We start from the raw sequence: 18,786 nt of genomic DNA, 5'->3' as shown, positions 1-18,786 counted from the left end.
CGTAGCGTATTTGTTTGTACGTTTATAGAAATATTTAATTTCCAATCGAAAAGTATTCGCAAGGTGATTTCCCTTTTTTTCTTTCTTTTTACTCTTGTTTAACTCTCTTAATTTTTATCACGCGCAGGAAACGATTTGAAGAAAACGTAACGCATTGATCGAAATTTAAAGTATGTTAAATTGACTCGCAAGTTTTCGAGCTCGATCTTAATTCTGAAATCTTTAACATTTTCTGGGAAAAATGCAAAATTATTTTTCTAATCATTTTTCAATATTTTTATTATTCTTTATTTATACTACAATATTCATTATTCTTATTATTTTTCTTATATAACAGAGATAATATAAAAGAAAGGAAGCATATTTTACATGTAATTACATATAAACAATTCTTTAGACTAATTTCGAAAAAATTCGGAGGTTTTACGCCAATTCCGATTCTTTTCAATTCGCTTTTAGGGACGTCGTACTTTTTTAATTTTTCCGCAAACTATCCGTACGTCTTCGTATCGCATGTATATCGTAATACGCAATCCAGTCTTTTCCATTTCATTTCCGCTTTTTCATGTTGCGTTTCCCCTCCGCTTAATTACTTCCACACTTTTCGTACGTCCGTCCTTAATTGTAAAGACTGATCGGCACGTAGCGACATACGAGTTTATTTACGCTTTTATAATCACATTTTTTTCCATTCCAGCACGAGCCGTCATCGGCACGAACCTCATTGAAATTTATTACGCAAAAACCGGAAGATAAGTTCTTATTCTCAGTTCTTGCGAAAGGGGCTAAAGATGAGCGCAAATTCGCGTGCACAAGCTTGTAGCAGTTATAAATAATACTGAACGTGAACATAATTTGGATAAGGAGATAAGCAAATCCCTGCGGAACTTTCAAATTCAAAAAAATTCACTTTGCCGCGAAGTTTTGTCCTTGTTTGAAATTCCGAACTCTCGATCGATGTATCGATCGTCACCTACATAACGAGTTTCATACGTTTTCCTTCTACGTGTGAGAGATGGCTGCACCGTCGCCACAACACATCTTGAACATAACCTGACATTTGTGCGTTGCTAAATACTGTACTTGTGGATGCACATATTTTAGACTTTATAATCGTACATATAGGTAGATTTACGTATGATATATTGTGATTTTGTAACTACGTAAGCCGTAAGTCGACGGAAATAAATCTGATTGTGAAAATGCCGCCAAAATCCGCAATGGTAATTCCTCATTCCTTTATTTCGAAAAAAAAACAATTACTTATGTTTATTTATCAGGACGGTTAAACGTGACTGTCGCATTTATTTCAGAATTCTAAACGCAACAGCGGGAATAAAAAGAGCGTGTCAGAATCGCGTGTGCCTCCTAGGGCGGTATTAGATACCGGCAACGCGAGCGGTTTGGATCCGGAAGCGCAGGATCGTTTTGAATTGGAACTATGTTGGTGTATACAGCAGTTAGAAGCGAGCCTGGCGACCGGCAAGTTGCAGGAGAAGCAGGCGCACGAACTCGGCAAGCAATTACATTCGTTGAAAAGCAACACTGCGCCGTTAATAAAAAAGAGGCAGATAATGAAGAATACGTTGGGGGACTACAGAGAGAAAATGGCTGAGGACGAGCGAAAGTTGAGCAGAACCGTATCGGCTGTCAAGTTTACTAATACTGCCTCGGCAAGCAAAAAGTCAATATTTGTCAAGAAAGCTAGTGGAAGTGGTACACAAGATTCTAATAGACAGATGGACGATCATAGAACGCAAAATATGTTACGAAGTACAAAGCAAGCTGTTAGCGACAGTAATAGAACTGACACTCCATTTCGGTTTGATTTTCAAGCGTGTCAATAAAATTAACTTTTACAATTCTATAATGTACCACCTTATTTACGTAACATTATCCTGATTTAGTTTAGTTATATGTAGATATATTTTGATTTTAGTCGAAGGATTATTTGTAAAGTATGGAGTATGATTTGTTATGGCGAAATTATGATTTACATATGGAATTCTCATTTTAATTTATGCATATTCGTGAAGTTTAGTTAATATATTATGAAACATCAAGATAACAAATTTCACGTATGTAGAACGAAATGGTATTATCAAAAATTTATTTTAGATAGATTCTTTAGTAGTAGAAAGTCATTTTTTCAGTTTTAATAATTAAAGATTTTAAGAAGCATGGATAAATGAACGTAGAGGTGAAATAGTCACGTAAAACACAATTTTTAATTTCAAGTATCCGTTGCGGTCCTGTGGCGCAACGGATAACGCGTCTGACTACGGATCAGAAGATTCCAGGTTCGAATCCTGGCAGGATCGGCATTTTTTTTTTATATCAATTTTTCATACAATTTAAGTTTTACTTCTGTATGCAAAAGATGTCTGACTCTAACGTAAATGTTTGTAGATTAATAATAAGTGTCTACTCGAATACATTTCTCCAAATAATATTCACAGTCAGAATATTGTGTTTAAGTAGATACTCCGAAGTACAGTCTCGAGATGTGATCTGTAATTTTATTGGCCCTTTTTAGGTGCAATCTTAAGATCGTCTAAAATCAGACTTAAGATGATTTTAAATATAGGCGCGGTTTAGAAAGAGAAAGAGCTTATTAAAAAATCGAAACTGAAATGCGAGAGTCAGAGAGAGAGAGAGAGAGAGAGAGAAACCTGTCAAAGCTTGCTTTCTCTTTCTAAAATATGGTATAGCGGCGTAAGCGTAATTGATCGCGCAGTCTACACTTGATTATATATTTTATATATATTATATCCGACGTGACAGTGATTCTTAGGCCCTGTACACGATAGGGCACACATTAGAAATAAGAATAAATATTAAATATTAGGAATCGGAGTTAGAAAAATGATAATTAAACGTAACGCACGATGGAAAAGAACAAAATACAAGATATAAATATAAGAATATTTCTACATTTATATATCCTAATATTTAATATTTATGTGCTCTATTGTGCGCGGGGTCGCATTCTCACAATACCGTGCATTCCAAAACTCGTCGAAAGAAAACCTTTTCACCTGTTCAGCGAAAAAAAAGAATACGATTGGTTCTTGTCTTTGATTCTTCCTCAGATCTAAGTGTAGAAACCAATCACAATAAAGAATCATCGAGCGCTCACCGAGTTGCTTTTTCCGCTGAAACCCCATTATCCTTGTGATTCGATCGCGCATCGCGTCTCGCTGTGACTGCTGTGAGTTGTGTGACCGGCAGCTTGATCGCGTGGGACAGCGTGAGACTTCTCCAACATGGGCGACAACGTGGTAGCCGACGTGCAAAGTCTGACCTTGGAGGATAAGGCACGAATCCCCCACTTTACATAAAACTCGAGCTTCTCTCGTATTTTGAGTATCGTTAAACTATGCTGACGAATTTACGTTTTCACGTTTGTAGGACCGTTTACGGCGGTACTAAGTGGACACATGTTCGGGTTGGTTAAGACGTTTTTTTCCCTGCCTTCCCGACTCCCCCTCTCACAATCGTTGCACCGTTAGCTATCAAACGCGTCGTTATTCCACCGTCTAACAATACAGTCGCGTTAAAACATACCTCTTGTTTGCAACATGTAACCAACCATCAGAATCGATAATCTGACGTAACCTGTGAGCATTGTTTCACGCAAAGTATCGCCGGATGTACGCTCTCACCTGACACGCGACGATCCTTTGCGTCATTCAATTCGTCACTTGGACTCGGCTTTTATTTCGAATACTATCTTTTCCAGGCGAAGTCAATGAAGGCACTGAAGAAGAAATCTGCTGCAGTGGAGAAATCTGTATCGGAGCTTAAACCTTGGCCCTCTTACATTCAGGTAATCTACTCGGTTATCACGTCAAAATTTGAACGACGTTAAGTTTTCTGTAAATATAATTTTAAAATTTAAGCTGTAATATCTTTCTACGCATATTGATACGTTAGAAAATAAAATTTAAGCAGGAATTTATTCAAAATTAAATTTTTTTTTGTAATAATTATTATGTATTGTTTATATTATTATAATATTTTACAGTATCTTAGTTTTTACACTTTATTATATGTATAACGTCTTTATTTTTATAATTTTTGTCTTTTGTAGGAACGTATCGTATTATGGGATAAATTGAAAACGGAATACGAGGCTGCAATAGCGGCAAAAACTCCCGTAGATATTACTGTGACTCTACCGGATGGTAAGAAGATACCCGTGCAGTCCTGGCGTACAACTCCTTACGACGTTGCGAGAAGCATTAGCCAAGGATTGGCAGATAATACCGTAATCGCAAAAGTCAACAATGAATTGTGGGATCTGGACAGACCTCTGGAATACGATTGCAAGCTGCAACTCCTGAAATTTGACGACCCGGAAGGTCAGCAAGTGTTTTGGCATTCCAGCGCTCATGTCCTCGGGGAAGCTATGGAAAGAGTTTACGGCGGCTGTCTTTGTTACGGTCCTCCCATCGAGAACGGCTTTTACTACGACATGTATCTGGGCGAAAAGGGCATTTCCAACACGGACTTCCCATATTTGGAGGGTCTGTACAAGAATATAGTCAAAGAGAAACAGCCGTTTGAACGGCTGGAGATGACGAAGGAGGATCTCCTGGAAATGTTCAAGTACAACGAATTCAAGGTGCGGATTATAAACGAGAGAATACAGACGCCCACCACCACAGCTTACAGATGCGGCCCGCTGATCGACTTGTGCAGGGGACCGCACGTTAGGCACACGGGAAAGATCAAGGCCATGAAGATCACGAAAAACTCGTCCACGTACTGGGAGGGGAACGCTAACGCGGAATCGCTGCAGAGAGTGTACGGAATAAGCTTTCCGGATTCCAAGCAATTGAAGGAGTGGGAGAAGTTTCAGGAGGAGGCAGCCAAACGGGATCACAGGAAGATCGGAAAGGAGCAGGAGCTGTATTTCTTCCACGAACTTTCGCCCGGTTCTTGCTTCTTCCAACCGCGCGGCGCGTACATATACAATACCCTGGTCGAATTCATTCGCTCCGAGTACAGAAAGAGAGGATTTCAGGAAGTGGTCACCCCGAACATTTACAACAGCAAACTATGGCAGACCTCGGGACACTGGCAGCATTACGCGGAAAATATGTTCTCTTTCGACGTGGAGAAGGAAACTTTTGCGCTCAAGCCTATGAATTGTCCAGGTCACTGCATGATCTTCGACGTTCGCAACAGATCGTGGCGCGAGCTACCGCTCAGATTGGCTGATTTCGGCGTGCTGCACCGCAACGAGCTGTCGGGCGCGTTAACGGGCCTTACCAGAGTGAGACGATTCCAGCAGGACGACGCGCACATATTCTGTTCTATAGAGCATATTAAAGACGAGATAAGCGGCGCTCTCGACTTTCTGTGGCACGTCAATTCCGTTCTTGGTTTTACGTTCAATTTATGCCTGTCCACGCGACCGGAGAAGTTCTTGGGCGACATAGGAATGTGGAATGAGGCGGAGAAAGCATTGGAGGATAGCTTGAACGCATTCGGCCAACCGTGGGTCCTAAATCCTCAGGATGGTGCATTTTATGGACCTAAAATCGACATAACCATCATGGACGCGCTTAAAAGGGCTCATCAGACCGCTACGATACAATTAGATTTCCAGTTGCCAATCAGATTCAATCTATCATACGTTAAGTAAGTATCCATTATAAAAAGCTTCATTAAATTTTGATAAAAAAAGTTGGAGTACGGATTATTCATTTTTATTATGTATTTTGCAGCGAAGCTGGGGAAAAAACTCGACCGGTTATTATACACAGAGCTATTCTTGGCTCCGTAGAACGTATGATCGCAATTCTAACTGAATCGTATGGCGGTAAGTGGCCATACTGGCTGTCTCCGCGGCAAGCGATGGTTGTGCCGGTAGCATCGCAATTCGACGACTATGCTTACGAAGTGAAACAGAAACTCTGGGACGCTGGTGTTATGGTCGAAATCGATACCGATCCGAGTGACACCCTGAACAAGAAGATTCGTAATGCTCAGCTCGCACAGTTTAACTTTATACTCGGTACGTATTAAGCTCTTGACGAATAAAATTATGAAATATATATCTTATTCTGAATTATATTACTTGCTGCTTCCGTTTATTTTACCATAACAGCTAATAACGCGAATCTTGTTACAGTTGTGGGAGAGAAGGAACGTAATGCCGGGACAGTAAATATAAGAACGAGGGACAACGTAGTTCACGGTGAAATGGCAGTGGACGAATTAATCACGAAGTTGAAAGTCCTGAAAGAAACGAGAGATCAAAGCGGCGAATTAAAATCTTAAAAAATTCAGCAATCTATATTAAAACAAATTTATTTATTTCTAGATATTGCACGACATTTTGCTAAATTAATAATAAGCTTAACGATAACATGGATCCATTTTTTAATCCATGTTTTGTCCAAATTTTTTCTGTATTTAAGAAAATATAAATTTTAATTTTTTGTACCTCGATTATTCTGTTTCCATAAATATGAAATTAAGTTAGTGATATTAATTTATGTGTATTTTACACAATGTGCGGCATTTATTATGTGATCAGATATTTGATTCTTTGTACACATTTTGTTTTACTACATTATATATACAATATATTATCAATTATCATTTCTACAAAATTTATTTTATCATTTTATAATGGTAATCATGGTTTAAAACATTAATATTACTAATTAATAATAAAACTTATTAATACTAACTGATCATAGTTTAAAAATTCTTATTGACGTAGTCTATTTTCATCTCTCTGATCAATAATATTTATATAATGTAAGATATATATTTTGCCCTATCTTTTTTTCACATATTCGAGAGTAAGAGTCCCTGATTTTTAACCCTTTTACAATTAGATCTCACTACTCCAAATATCTCCTTTCTACCTTCGTATTTTTAATTTGCTAAATATGTAATAGTGCTAGCAACATTACGGAGAGTCGATTTTTTAAATTTGTATTTTTAATTTTATGATTCTGAAAATTCTCTAAAATTATATATTCGAGGATTCGAACGGTTCAAAATTCGATAACGTATCGATACAGAGACAATTAAATAACAACAAATTAAAAACCTTGAACACGGCAATCTCGAAAGTTGTGTCCATTTCTGAATTCTCTTTCGCAGCTCGCACTAATACAACGAGCGAGACTATTGACTTTTATTCTCCAGCGCGATACACGAATATCCGAAGAGGATGCGCGCGCCTCGAATACACCAACGATGCCGTTCACGATGCCGAGTCGGGACGCGCAATATTTTATTCATCAACAATGTTCCCTTTAGCGCAATAATAATTCTACGCATCGTCAGTAGCGTTTATCGCCAATGTCATTCGCGTTGTTATTGAGAGATATATTTTCGCCGCCTCGTGTATCGCGCGGTGCGACGTTTGACCGCCGCGGTGCTCCACTTCCGGGAAGAAACCGGAGCGGCGCTGGTCGGCGCTACACGGGGCGTCGTGGAACGGAACGTAGCGTAGCGGGACTCGAACGCGCGAGCGACGGGGGACGTGGGGACGCGAGAACTGTCCGAAGATGACGACGGTGGCGATCTCCCCAGCCATGGCTCACACCAACAGCGGAATAATACAAGTCGTGAACGAGAGTAATCTGAGCAAGATCGAGAGGTGCGTATTTTCCCTCCCCGTGTCCAGGTCCTGACCCGCGGGCGCGGTTTATCCGGCCGAGAGAGAGAGATAACTCTATCGATCCGCTTTGCAGCTTCCTCAACGACACGGCTTACAGAGAGGCCATTGAGAATTCATCCAATTACAATAGCCGACTATGCCGGGAACGACGTCTTCGCATGCCCTTCCTCGACTCGCAGACAGGTAAGATTCCGAGCCCGTTTACACCGTTTACACGACTGTTGTAGAATAAATCAAACAATCGGCTAATTAACGACAGTGCTCTGGTATTGATTTTCAGTCAGACTCATTGTAAACGTCGCTATCTGAAAAAAAAATAAAATTGTCAATATCGACTTTATTCTGTAAAGGCTTGCTTTATAAAAAATAATATTGATTTTTTAATTAGCACACCGAGTATCTTATATGTAATTAGATAATGAAGTGTATTGATTCGTAGTTTACTGGGCAATACAATGATGTTTTGTAAATATAGACAGAAAATTTGTCAATCTAATTATATTAAATTATTGCCAATTAATTTTATATTCCAGTAGTTACATTAATTGCAATATATTAATTATAATTACAATTACTGTGAGAACTTATCGATATGATTTTGTCTTTAAACAATAGTACAAGAGCTTGTTTGAAATCGCAGGTGTTGCGCAAAATCATTCTGCACTTTTTATGTCCTCGAGAGAAAGATTACCTGGCTTATTGCACGGCCAGGTTTATACTTATCCAAGCAAACGATGGCGAAAGAAACGCCGGCAATATTTAATGCATTATCTACATCCAAAACGAGGACCAAGGGGAGATACGGAAGATGGAACGGAAGGCGTGGAAACTATTACGCATGTAAATGACGATAGCAAAGATTCGGTAGCACTTAAAGGTACATAAAATTAATCGTCAAATTGTATATAAATTGATTTATCGATATCAAAATTATTTTACTTGAATATCCTTTTCAATTGTTTTACTTAGGCCAGTCTTAATATTTCATGTAAATGAAAAATTGAATGTTTTCAGACGAACACAGTAAAGACGCTTGGTATTATGATGAGCAAGACATGTTAGATATGGATGCCTATGAAGAACCTGATCCTGATAGCGACTATGATTACGAGGAGAGTTATAGCAGTAAACGAAAACGCAGAAAAACTCGTGGAGGTGGTCATCATCCTGCTCGTAGTCATCCACCTACCACAGATACTCCGGGCGGTAAACGTACAAAAGTAAGTCATAAGGCAAATATAAATGAATAACAGATACTTTAAATATCAATATAATATAATCCATATATTTGTACCGATTTATTATATTGTAAATATATATTTTTTAAAGCATATTATATTTATACAAATTACTCTACGTGAATCTTGTGATCAATCTGTAGATGTGATTTTAATAATGTGATTTTATTTAACGCAGGGTGGTGGCCGTGGACGTAAAAAGACCAACTACGACTCTGTTGACTCTGATAAACCGTTCGTTTGTGACCGTAAGTTTAATCATAGATATAACTACAAATGACCATTCTTCCTGTTATTAGTTTATTATAAATATTATCGTTATTATTGTTTTGACGTTTATTATTTTAAATAAGTTATAAACAAATGAATAGATTTTTTCCGTTAAAAAATTTGTTAATTTTGTTCACCTACATTCATATCAATATATATTACAACTTGATTATAGTATATAAAATATGATGGAAGATTGAAATAAATTGTTAAATTGTTAAATTGCAGTTGAATATATGGTAATATATAGTTGAATAATCTTGTGCAATGGTAGTCCAGGCAATGGTAACTCAAATACGTAACAAACTATATGTAATGTGGGAAGGTGCTTTCTAGTCTTATTTTCTCATTATCGCGATGACTTAATCTTGTTTGTTCAGAGAGATTGATTAATCATATAATAGTCGGTATTTTTTTCCAAATTCAAATATCGACATATACAAAAATTTAAATACAAAGGTTTTATTATGCGAGAAATATATTTTATTATTTTGTTTTTTACTTGAGTATGGGCAGTCATGGTATGATTCTGAGTGCAAGGCAGAGACTAGTCGTACGTTCCAAATATCCAAAACTTTGTGCATAAATAGTATACGCTTTTTATATGTCTATGCTCTTGAATGTTTCTCTACATTTACTAATCGGATTAAAAATAATTAAAGGATGAATATATAATAAAAATGTTCTGTGCAGACAGCTTATAACTATTATTGTATTAAAATCAAAGATTTATCATATCGCAGTTTAATTAAACTAACATTTTGTCATTTAACTTAACTATATTTCACTTTGATTAAAAGATGAATTACTAACATACGGTATTATTATGTCAAACGCTTGAATTTCATTCGGCACTTTATAATCATCACGTAACATTTAAATTCAAACAGTAAAATTTTTGAATCACGAGTCACTAACTCTTTTGTAAAGACATGTGAGAATTGCCTTACATATTTTTCTCAGAGAAACAGCTCGCTTATATACTCATTATGCACAAATTTATTGGAATTCGATTGTATTTAGCATAAGTAAACAAGAGAAAAAGATATAAAAAGAGAATTAAAATAACTCTTTGAACAATCTCGTTATTATCTGGAAGGAGTATAATAGTCATTACTAATTTGGTCAAACTTTTCCAAACACAAAGTCTATGAATTAACTCGAATGTGCCTGCAATCTGTTTACTTCTTGAAACCACTCCTGTTAGACTAGCAGATAATCTAAAGACATTTGGTCTGGTTATACTAAGCTCGTGTTAGAGACACAATTTTAATGGAGCATTGAACTTATTCTCGTTGACAGTCGAGCTAAATGTCACCGGCCCAAATATCTTCGGACTAGCTCTACCTGCAATAATAACAGAGCAAGAATGTACTGGCTCACACTGTAGCGAGCTCATTCTGTAGGAGTACAAGCATCAAGCCTTGCATCGTATTAGTTTTGCTTCTTGGGCTGGAACTCCTTCACTGCTTGTCCACATATAGACTCGTAGGTGGATAGGGATGTGTACTGGTGCGGAAGGTGTGCAAATGCTATCCCTGACCCCGCCCTGTCAGCTTTACTGTCCCGTACTACCTCCCTTGATCGTCCGTTAAACGAAAGGTCTGTCTTATCATTGGACGTTGCATTGGATGGATTGCGGGAAAACAGTATTTGCACTTTTGCAGTATGCAGCGCACGGTATAAGACCAGACCCGGTCTGGTCTACCATTACGGTCATTCCCACTCTACTTCCTCCGGTGATCCTGCTAAGGAACTAAGTCCCAGTCCTGCCGAAGTTGAACCTAGGAGCGTTGCAGACACCGCTGCTTCGAACCAGCCAGGTTGGAGCCAAAATCAGCTCAGTTTTCTCACTTTCCTTTAAGCCCGCGTTTCTTACCCCTGATTCAGCCTCTGCCTCCCTCTTCCCGCCGCCTCCTTCCCCATTTGCCATTACCTTCATTCTTGTCCCGATCACGCAACTACTCATCCGAGAACTTATCCCAATATAACAATTTATAATATATATATATATATCTCTTTTTTTTACATGTACTGCAAATGTGTGTGCATGCATTGCAAATAAGATATCATGACGTTTCTTCTCTAATTTTTAAATTTTTCTATTTCGAAATATGTATGTATTGAATTTATACTTTCTTGCGATGTTCTATTACATATTATGTGTCAAGCTATTTATACATATATATATCATACGGATATAAAAAATATTCAAGCTAGTATGATATATGCGATTTTATTTTGCATTTTATAATTAAATATTTACGTATATCTTCTTTATTTGTGTACATATAGGATATATTTTACATATCAAAATGGGAATGTTTTAATGAATAAGAAAGCGATAATTATTTGTGCTGCATGTATTTTGCAGTAGCATGCTTCTAAACAATATTATAGCGAAATGTTTTTTTTTTTATATACATAAGAGAGAGGAAAAAGATCGTCAAGTCCTGTAGGTTGGTATTTTTCGGTGCGATTACGACGTCGTGACTCTTGAGCGTTTTGTATGTGTGTATGCGTGTTCCTTTTTCATTCTCTTATTTTTGTTTTATCAGTAGCTCTTTTTGTAATCCCTCTTCGGCATGATTATAGTTTTTACGAATGAGCCTAACAAGTGTAAGAGTTCTTCTTTTCGTTGCTATTTTGACGCTTGTATTACTCCTAGAGCGGTTTTGGCTTCGATTCTCCTATTAATGAATGTTGAGGCTTCGTTGAAAATCAAATACCTATTTATATCTTTGAAATTACCTGTAGCTCGAATACGTTTGAAAAGCCGTTTGTTTGTATCTGTCTGTACTTGGAATCGATATATATATATATATATATATATATATATATATATATATATATTTATATTTATATATATATATATTTCGTCGTTATATATCTTGGATTTTGCTGCTGGTGATGGAATGTACTGATTGACATATGCACTTTGTTATACTTACATATAATCAGATTTGTTTTCTTTGTTGTAACAGTCGGTTGAGTCTTGTGAAGTTTAGAATAATTGATTCCGTTATATGAAGAATGCGATAAGACAAAATTAATAGGCATTACAGACTGTTTATGTACACATCACATACGTATACATAAACAGGTTGTATAGCAATTACTTTGACATTATACAGAGTGTCCCAATTGCAATCGTTGCTCCCGATTTTTTTTTTTTTGCGACTTTTTGATTTTTTATATTACAACAGTATTAGTGATAACTGTGTGAGATTATCAAATTAAAATTAACACAGAGTCTACAATTTGCAACTTAGTTTTTTCCAAGATTATCGCAATCATTCTTCTGATTTCTATCTTTGCCCCTTTTATTGCGAGAAACGCACGACAACCGATCTGGGGACTCTCTGTATACATTCAGATGAATTCATCGAGTCGCCTCGGACTCTATTTCCCAGTCCTTGCAAAGATATGCTTCGACATAACCGAATCGATTATGAATAAAAAAAAAGAGAGAAAGAGAGAGAGAAAAAGAGAGCAAGCTAGAGCGAGAGCGAGAGAGTGAGAAAGAGTCGACTATGAATTTGTCTATTGTCTCTATATTATATAAAGCCGGTGTGCATGGTCATCAGCTTGTGACGGCAAAGCGCAACTGGGTATGTTGATCGGTTTGTGATCAGGTGGTACACGTCGGGGTCGTCAGAACGCTACCTCCTCGAATACCTCGAGTCCCTCCCCGGCGGCGCCTACCGCCGCACCCACTGCGGGAACGGCGGGATCGCAGCCGCAGCAATCGCAGCAGCAGCAGCTGCAATCGGCCGTGCAGGCGCCCGTCGCCCCGGCGTCACCCACCGTCCCGGCGACCAAGGAAGATCATCTGCCCTCGGCGTCCTCGCCCGGCGGCACCGCCGTCTCCACGCTGCCGTCCGCGGAGACCGCGGGTGCGACCGGCGGCCCGCCTACCCCCGGGGGACCGACCGCGGAGAAGAAGCCTGGCGGCAAGTCGTCCGCGGCCCAGCCGTCCCCGTACTGCGACTTTTGCCTGGGTGACGCGCGCGAGAACAAGAAGACCGGCGGTTCCGAGGAGCTGGTGTCGTGCAGCGATTGCGGCCGCTCAGGTAAGCCAGAGGAAAAGATCAAGCGCAAGTACACCCGGCGAACGAATCACAATTAACTCGCACTGTCGCCGGCGTGCGACGACGACGACGATGATGATGACTACGACGACGACGACGACGCTGACTACGACGACTACGACTACGACGACGACGACGATGACGATGGTAATCACGTAGTCAAATATATTCATTGAAATCGATATATTCCGAATTGGCGGTGAGAGTCGTACGTTTTTACGGACGACAGTTCTATTTTCTACGTCTCTTTGCGAAATTATATCGCGCACTGCGTTCTTGTGCATACACATAGCCAAATACAACTCAAAAAAGAAGAAGGAGGAAAGAGAGAAGGAATCGGCTTGTTGCAATATCTTGCGTACGCTTCCTCGCGACACGCGCGAACGTGCGAGGTGATCAGCAGTTTATTTACGGGATGATATATGACTTGGAGATCACTTAACGCGATGGTTACGGAGATTATTGGGTATATATATGTATATATATTATATACATATATATACGTGTTTTATGCTGTATATAATCGTTTATACTTCCATGTTTCAGATGTTAATATCGTGAAAGACATTAAGTAATTCGTTAATTTTACGAGCGAGCAAGCAAGCAAGCGTACGTGCCCTTCCTTACGCAAAGAGAGGACCTCGCTGTTTTCTATTCGTATATATTCAAAAACGTACCTACAATTGTTAGACGCGCAATCGAGATGTTTATCCGTTACATTTGTACAATCTCTCTTCTTTACCGTTTCGTTAAATGCGTTAATCACGAACGAGCATGTAGAAGATGTACGTGTAGCCGTTAAAACTGTGAGATATCCATTATCGGCTTTTTGTAGATCCATGCTCTTCAATACGCTTTAGGTTTACCGAGATAATAGGGATGACTTTTTGAGTTGTATAAGGTTACAGTTGTCGCGTGACGCGTCTTGTCATTGCCGCCAAGGGTAGTAGAAAAGAAACCATTGCTGTTGCAACTGGGTGCAATAATTAAGGAAGGAAAGGAAAGAAGGCATTCAATTATCTGCACAGTGTAGGATCAAACGGTTACGAGCTTTACATACACTAGTCAAAGGCGAGGAATACAAAACATCGTTTTGTCAATGGTGCAACTTGTCGCATCTGAGTAATAGGAATTTTCAGGAATTCCTTTACTACGCGAATTTGCTGTGATTTATAGTATCTCAATGATTAGTTTCTAAGATATTGAATCGGTAATGCCGTAATAATTACGAGGAAACAAAAAAAAGTCTTCGTCAGTCCGAGAGAAGTCAAATTTTCGTCGTGTGTGTGTATGCGTGATTGGACGTCGAGTAGCAAAATCGACGATTCGTTTTTGCTTTTACGCGGAATTGTACGCAAAAAATTTGTTGAAATTCCTGTTGCACAGTACCACCAGAGCACGTATTGCGGAGGATGTGTTTGTCTTCTGTTTGACAGTGTATCCTGATATTTTCGTTATTGTGTTAGAAATCAAAAGGGAAGGGAGGCGATGCACGGCGTGAGAAACGCACCGGCAGGTTTAGGAGAATTTAGATGCAATATATATATAATATAATATATATATATAATATATATATATTACATATATATATACTTTATATATCCAGCACAATCATGAGAATCGTTTTAATGAAAGCAACGTATTTATTGTAAGATACTGAGAGATGTTGATCGCGCGTCACTTCAATATTTCTACGTTTTCCCGAACGCTTGTAAATACTTTGGTGGCTTTGCGTTTGTTGGATATTATGAGGTTTTAGACGATGCGAGCTAAGAGCGCAGCGCAGAAAGAGGAATAACGAAAGAGGAGAGAGTGCAATTCTAAGGATCTCCGTACCTTCCGCGACTTTGGAAAAATTCCGAATAGAAAGATCGAATATATATAACGACCGCAAGAATGATGTTTTTATCTATTGAATAATTTCGATTGGTACTTGTTTAACGACTCGTTTATGTGTTCATTACGTTTACGTTTATAATCGAAAAATCGTGTCTCTCAAAAGTGAAATATCACGGAGGAAATGAATTCACGGAAATGAGAGAGACGTTCGCTATAACGCAAGATAACGTTTTTTACACGGTGTGCGCGCGCCGCGTAAAAATCTTTCGTTCGAATAGCAGAGCTGTGTACTTTGAGTAACAATTTGTCTCTCAGACAATCCTCGTTATCTCTTAGACAAGTTATTACTCGAGAGACCTCATTTTACGTCCTCACATTAGCGAGTTACCAGATTATTAATGTTTCGTCACGTGAACCGCTACATGTGAGATGGTAATTTAAGGTAGTAATTTTATTTACGTGGATTTTAATTAACACATGTATAACAGAGTGCTCGATGTGATCGCGATGATGTATATCAGATTTCGTTATAAAGGATTTAGGAAAAAGAAAAACAGTGGAAAAAAACGCGATCGCGCGCGTTCTTGTTTAATCAGAACTGCTCGTTGATTTCTTTCTAATGTGTCTCACATTCCATTGTATCTGCCGCCTCTTAATTACCTTTAGTTGTGGGCATTAGCTTCTCCGACCTAATGTAGTATAACCGCTCCTTGCTATTACCGTTATTTGTAATGACGCAATATATTTATTACATATTTAACAAGCAAGACGAAGATTATGGGGATAAAGCTTACATTTTATAGATTTCCATAAATGGAATTCTCTTTTCACTACCGACCGTTTTTAGTTAGGCTTCCTTTCTCTGACAATTGCGTCACACATAAAACGTCGTGACTAATATTCTTCTTGTAGAAATCCGACATAGCTTAGTTTTGTACAAGCTTTGATACTCGTACAAATATCATTTTGACTAGGGACAACGGGATACCGTGTATGAAATTTAATGTAATACCTTATGAGTTTTTCAGGCTTAAAAAAAAAAAAACTAGCTTCGAAACCAGACTCGAATTATTTTATACGTTTTTTCACTGATTATGATATAAGTATGTCGCAGTTTTACATGTCGCTTATTTTACACTCATACGCCACACAAGTTGTAACGTCGTACAACATTTTACTTCCTACTCGCGTAGACGACGCGTGTACGCTGTTCTTTTTTTTATACAAAATGTATTTGACTTCTGGAGTAAGTATTTGGAAATGATTTTACAGCCGTGAAACCAGCCGTCTTCTTTAATCGTAGAGCTTCGTGTTACAGAGTACTTTCTATAATATACATATATTATGTAACTCGAATGTAGAAGGCTATCGACAGAGATACGTTACAGCTTCTTTACATATAGCATATGATACAACGTAGGATATTCTATTATTTAACATGGTATAGCTAAAATATGGCAGACTTAGAGGATACTACGTTTTAGTTTTCTTGTATAAATTGATATTATATTATCCTTAGATTGTCGTAAGAAAAACTCACATGGTATAAAAACAATGGAAGCATGCAGATATATAGTTCCTCCTTGTTATATATAAAATTGAAGATTTGTTATTAGGCAGTTTTAATTAAGCAATACCCAATGAGGCTTATAAATATAGTATTTAAGTCACACTAGTTATATATAAATATATATATATGGCTTCATATATATATAATATATATAAAGAATGTGATACGTTATATGAGTTGCGTGTTGTGTGCATGACAATGAGAGAAAGAGAGAATTTACGAGAAAGCGCGAGAGTGTTAGAGAGCGAGAGAGAGAGAGAGAGAGAGAGAGAGAAGGAGCGAGGGAGAGTGTGCATCTGCGACGTTTATATTGTGCTGCGCAAGAAAGAACGTGAACTATTCCAAGGTACGCCCTGCTATTACTTACCACCTATTATTCCAAATAATAACAGTATGTTCAAAATGCAACATCAAAAAAAAAAAAAAGGAAATTACAAATATCATGAAATAAAATATTCTGTGCGGAAACATGAGGACGTATCATTATTCCGGACGTTTTTAGTGCTGAGGAAAGGTGAAAGACATCCTAGAGTCGTATCTTTTTTGTGGACCAGATTTGTCATTGGCTCTCACTTGTGTAAAAATTCGATTTGCGATGAGAAAACATCGAAAAAAAAGTAGATTTACGGGAGAAAAAATAAATAAATAAAATGAATAGCTTGGAGTTCACTGTTCTTCGGCACAAGATAACTGTCCTGGCACCTTTCTACTCGCATCCCACGACCGATCTCCTCGTTCCGTCCCCAAATGCGTGTTCCTTGACGTGCGTACGTTCTTGTTATAGGGCATCCAACTTGTTTGCAATTCACTGCAAACATGATCGTTTCTGTTCGCAAGTACAGGTGGCAGTGTATCGAATGCAAATGTTGCTCTATTTGCGGCACCTCGGACAACGATGTAAGTATATACATATATATCTCGCAATCTCTCTTTCGCAGAACTCGTAAAGCAATGACTTTATCACGCCCGGTAATAGAGGCGTGCGCGAACGAACGGCACGATATCAATTTCGATCTTGATCGTGAGAGGATCGTAGAGTCTTTTCTTCGCATTGTCATTTCGCGTCTCGTTTTCTTAAACAATCGCGTCTCGTGTCTCTCATAAGTAATTCTGACGACTTCTTACGTTTATTCATATGGATTAACGCGCTGTCGGACGAGTATTTGTTGGTATTAACGAAAACCCCGGTGAAAATAAATGTAGTAGCATCACGCGCTTTCATACGACCATAGATTCACCTGATATTAACGGTTTGGCGAACTGAAATAGGATCAGTTGCTGTTCTGTGACGACTGTGATCGTGGCTACCACATGTATTGTCTGTCTCCGGCTCTTGCATCACCTCCCGAGGGCTCCTGGTCTTGCCGCCTATGCATAGCCGAATTTCATCACCGTGATTAAGTCCACTTTCATAGATAAGTCACGGAGCTGTATATCCATCGCGCTGTGGTATAGCGGTCATCTTATTAGGAGAATTAGGAGAGTATTCACGGGCTCACCATATGTAGTATTATATACGGCGTGTTGCGCGCAAATTTGTGCGGAGAGGAAGAAAAAAGAAAAACCCAGTAAGGCAACTTCATCGATTACTATTTATTACGAAATTTGCATTGATCCATCGATTCCCCCCTCCCTCCTCCCCCCGTTAAATTATGTTAATGATAACGATAACGATAATAATAATTAGGAGGATACGTTTATATATAGCGTTACTACATTAGATATCTCAGGCACTGGTGATCTCAACGAGATAAAGATGTAAGGAAACACGTATTTATAATTTAACTGAGATAGCTTCTACGAATAGATGTATAAAGACACATCGCAGTCCAACTGTTAGCAAGGTTCCATAAGCGGAACGGACAAAGAGATTACTAATTTTAAAGATAAAGACGGAGTTCGATTTACCGACGACGTTAGATTTTACATTCGTACTGAACAAAGTGTATTTTTTGCTCATTTTAGAAACTGACATATATATATATATATAAATAAATATATATATATATATGATATATACATATACATATATACATATATATACTATATATATATATGATATATTATATACATATATTATATATACTATATATATATATATATATATATATATATATATATATATAT

The 18,786-nt window shown here is 38.0% G+C and overlaps 3 protein-coding genes and 1 non-coding gene across 9 annotated transcripts; all 4 read left to right on the top strand.

Annotated features, from left to right (window-relative positions):
- The first annotated feature begins 350 nt into the window (after positions 1-350).
- Positions 351-1,865, top strand: LOC112457018 (UPF0488 protein CG14286). Its single transcript, XM_025019882.1, has 2 exons — positions 351-1,223; positions 1,314-1,865. The coding sequence occupies exons 1-2, from the start codon at positions 1,203-1,205 to the stop codon at positions 1,845-1,847; spliced, it is 555 nt and encodes a 184-aa protein (XP_024875650.1). The 5' UTR covers positions 351-1,202; the 3' UTR covers positions 1,848-1,865.
- A 383-nt stretch (positions 1,866-2,248) lies between these two features.
- On the top strand, positions 2,249-2,321 carry Trnar-acg. The gene has a single exon. It is a non-coding gene; the product is annotated as a tRNA-Arg (tRNA).
- Positions 2,322-3,130: 809 nt separating this feature from the next.
- Positions 3,131-6,456, top strand: LOC112457022 (threonine--tRNA ligase, cytoplasmic). 4 transcript variants are annotated; one of them, XM_025019891.1, is made up of 6 exons: positions 3,262-3,317; positions 3,412-3,448; positions 3,743-3,829; positions 4,094-5,649; positions 5,736-6,025; positions 6,143-6,456. In XM_025019891.1, the coding sequence occupies exons 3-6, from the start codon at positions 3,752-3,754 to the stop codon at positions 6,289-6,291; spliced, it is 2,073 nt and encodes a 690-aa protein (XP_024875659.1). In that variant the 5' UTR covers positions 3,262-3,317; positions 3,412-3,448; positions 3,743-3,751; the 3' UTR covers positions 6,292-6,456. The 4 variants fall into 4 exon arrangements, with proteins under 4 accessions (XP_024875658.1, XP_024875659.1, XP_024875657.1 ...); XM_025019890.1 differs by lacking the exon at positions 3,412-3,448 and having other exon boundaries at positions 3,131-3,317; XM_025019889.1 differs by lacking the exon at positions 3,262-3,317 and having other exon boundaries at positions 3,324-3,448.
- A 955-nt stretch (positions 6,457-7,411) lies between these two features.
- LOC112457023 (zinc finger protein ubi-d4) lies at positions 7,412-18,664 on the top strand. Of its 3 annotated transcripts, XM_025019893.1 has the most exons (9): positions 7,412-7,630; positions 7,725-7,834; positions 8,292-8,528; positions 8,666-8,871; positions 9,068-9,137; positions 10,827-10,982; positions 12,795-13,232; positions 17,444-17,556; positions 17,929-18,664. In XM_025019893.1, exons 1-9 carry the CDS (start codon positions 7,539-7,541, stop codon positions 18,058-18,060), a joined length of 1,554 nt encoding a protein of 517 aa, XP_024875661.1. In that variant the 5' UTR covers positions 7,412-7,538; the 3' UTR covers positions 18,061-18,664. The 3 variants fall into 3 exon arrangements, with proteins under 3 accessions (XP_024875661.1, XP_024875662.1, XP_024875663.1); XM_025019894.1 differs by lacking the exon at positions 10,827-10,982; XM_025019895.1 differs by lacking the exons at positions 17,444-17,556; positions 17,929-18,664 and adding an exon at positions 13,797-17,085 and having other exon boundaries at positions 7,413-7,630.
- The last annotated feature ends 122 nt before the right edge of the window (positions 18,665-18,786 follow it).

Source organism: Temnothorax curvispinosus, unplaced genomic scaffold (genome assembly GCF_003070985.1).
Source record: "Temnothorax curvispinosus isolate PA1 unplaced genomic scaffold, ASM307098v1 QBEX01007415.1, whole genome shotgun sequence".
Lineage (NCBI taxonomy): Eukaryota > Metazoa > Arthropoda > Insecta > Hymenoptera > Formicidae > Temnothorax > Temnothorax curvispinosus.
The sequence above is the reverse complement of the archived record's forward strand: the minus strand, read 5'-3'. Positions and strand labels throughout refer to the sequence as shown.

Excerpts from the sequence above, each read along its gene's own strand:
- LOC112457018 (XM_025019882.1), top strand. The coding sequence starts at position 1,203 with ATGCCGCCAAAATCCGCAATG. Across the intron at positions 1,224-1,313 it reads TGCCGCCAAAATCCGCAATG|AATTCTAAACGCAACAGCGG; the intron begins GTAATTCCTCAT and ends CATTTATTTCAG.
- LOC112457022 (XM_025019889.1), top strand. The coding sequence starts at position 3,380 with ATGCTGACGAATTTACGTTTTCACGTTTGTAGGACCGTTTACGGCGGT. Across the intron at positions 3,449-3,742 it reads CTAAGTGGACACATGTTCGG|GCGAAGTCAATGAAGGCACT; the intron begins GTTGGTTAAGAC and ends TATCTTTTCCAG. Across the intron at positions 5,650-5,735 it reads TTCAATCTATCATACGTTAA|CGAAGCTGGGGAAAAAACTC; the intron begins GTAAGTATCCAT and ends TGTATTTTGCAG.
- LOC112457023 (XM_025019893.1), top strand. The coding sequence starts at position 7,539 with ATGACGACGGTGGCGATCTCCCCAGCCATGGCTCACACCAACAGCGGA. Across the intron at positions 8,872-9,067 it reads CGGGCGGTAAACGTACAAAA|GGTGGTGGCCGTGGACGTAA; the intron begins GTAAGTCATAAG and ends TATTTAACGCAG. Across the intron at positions 10,983-12,794 it reads CGCTGCTTCGAACCAGCCAG|GTGGTACACGTCGGGGTCGT; the intron begins GTTGGAGCCAAA and ends GTTTGTGATCAG.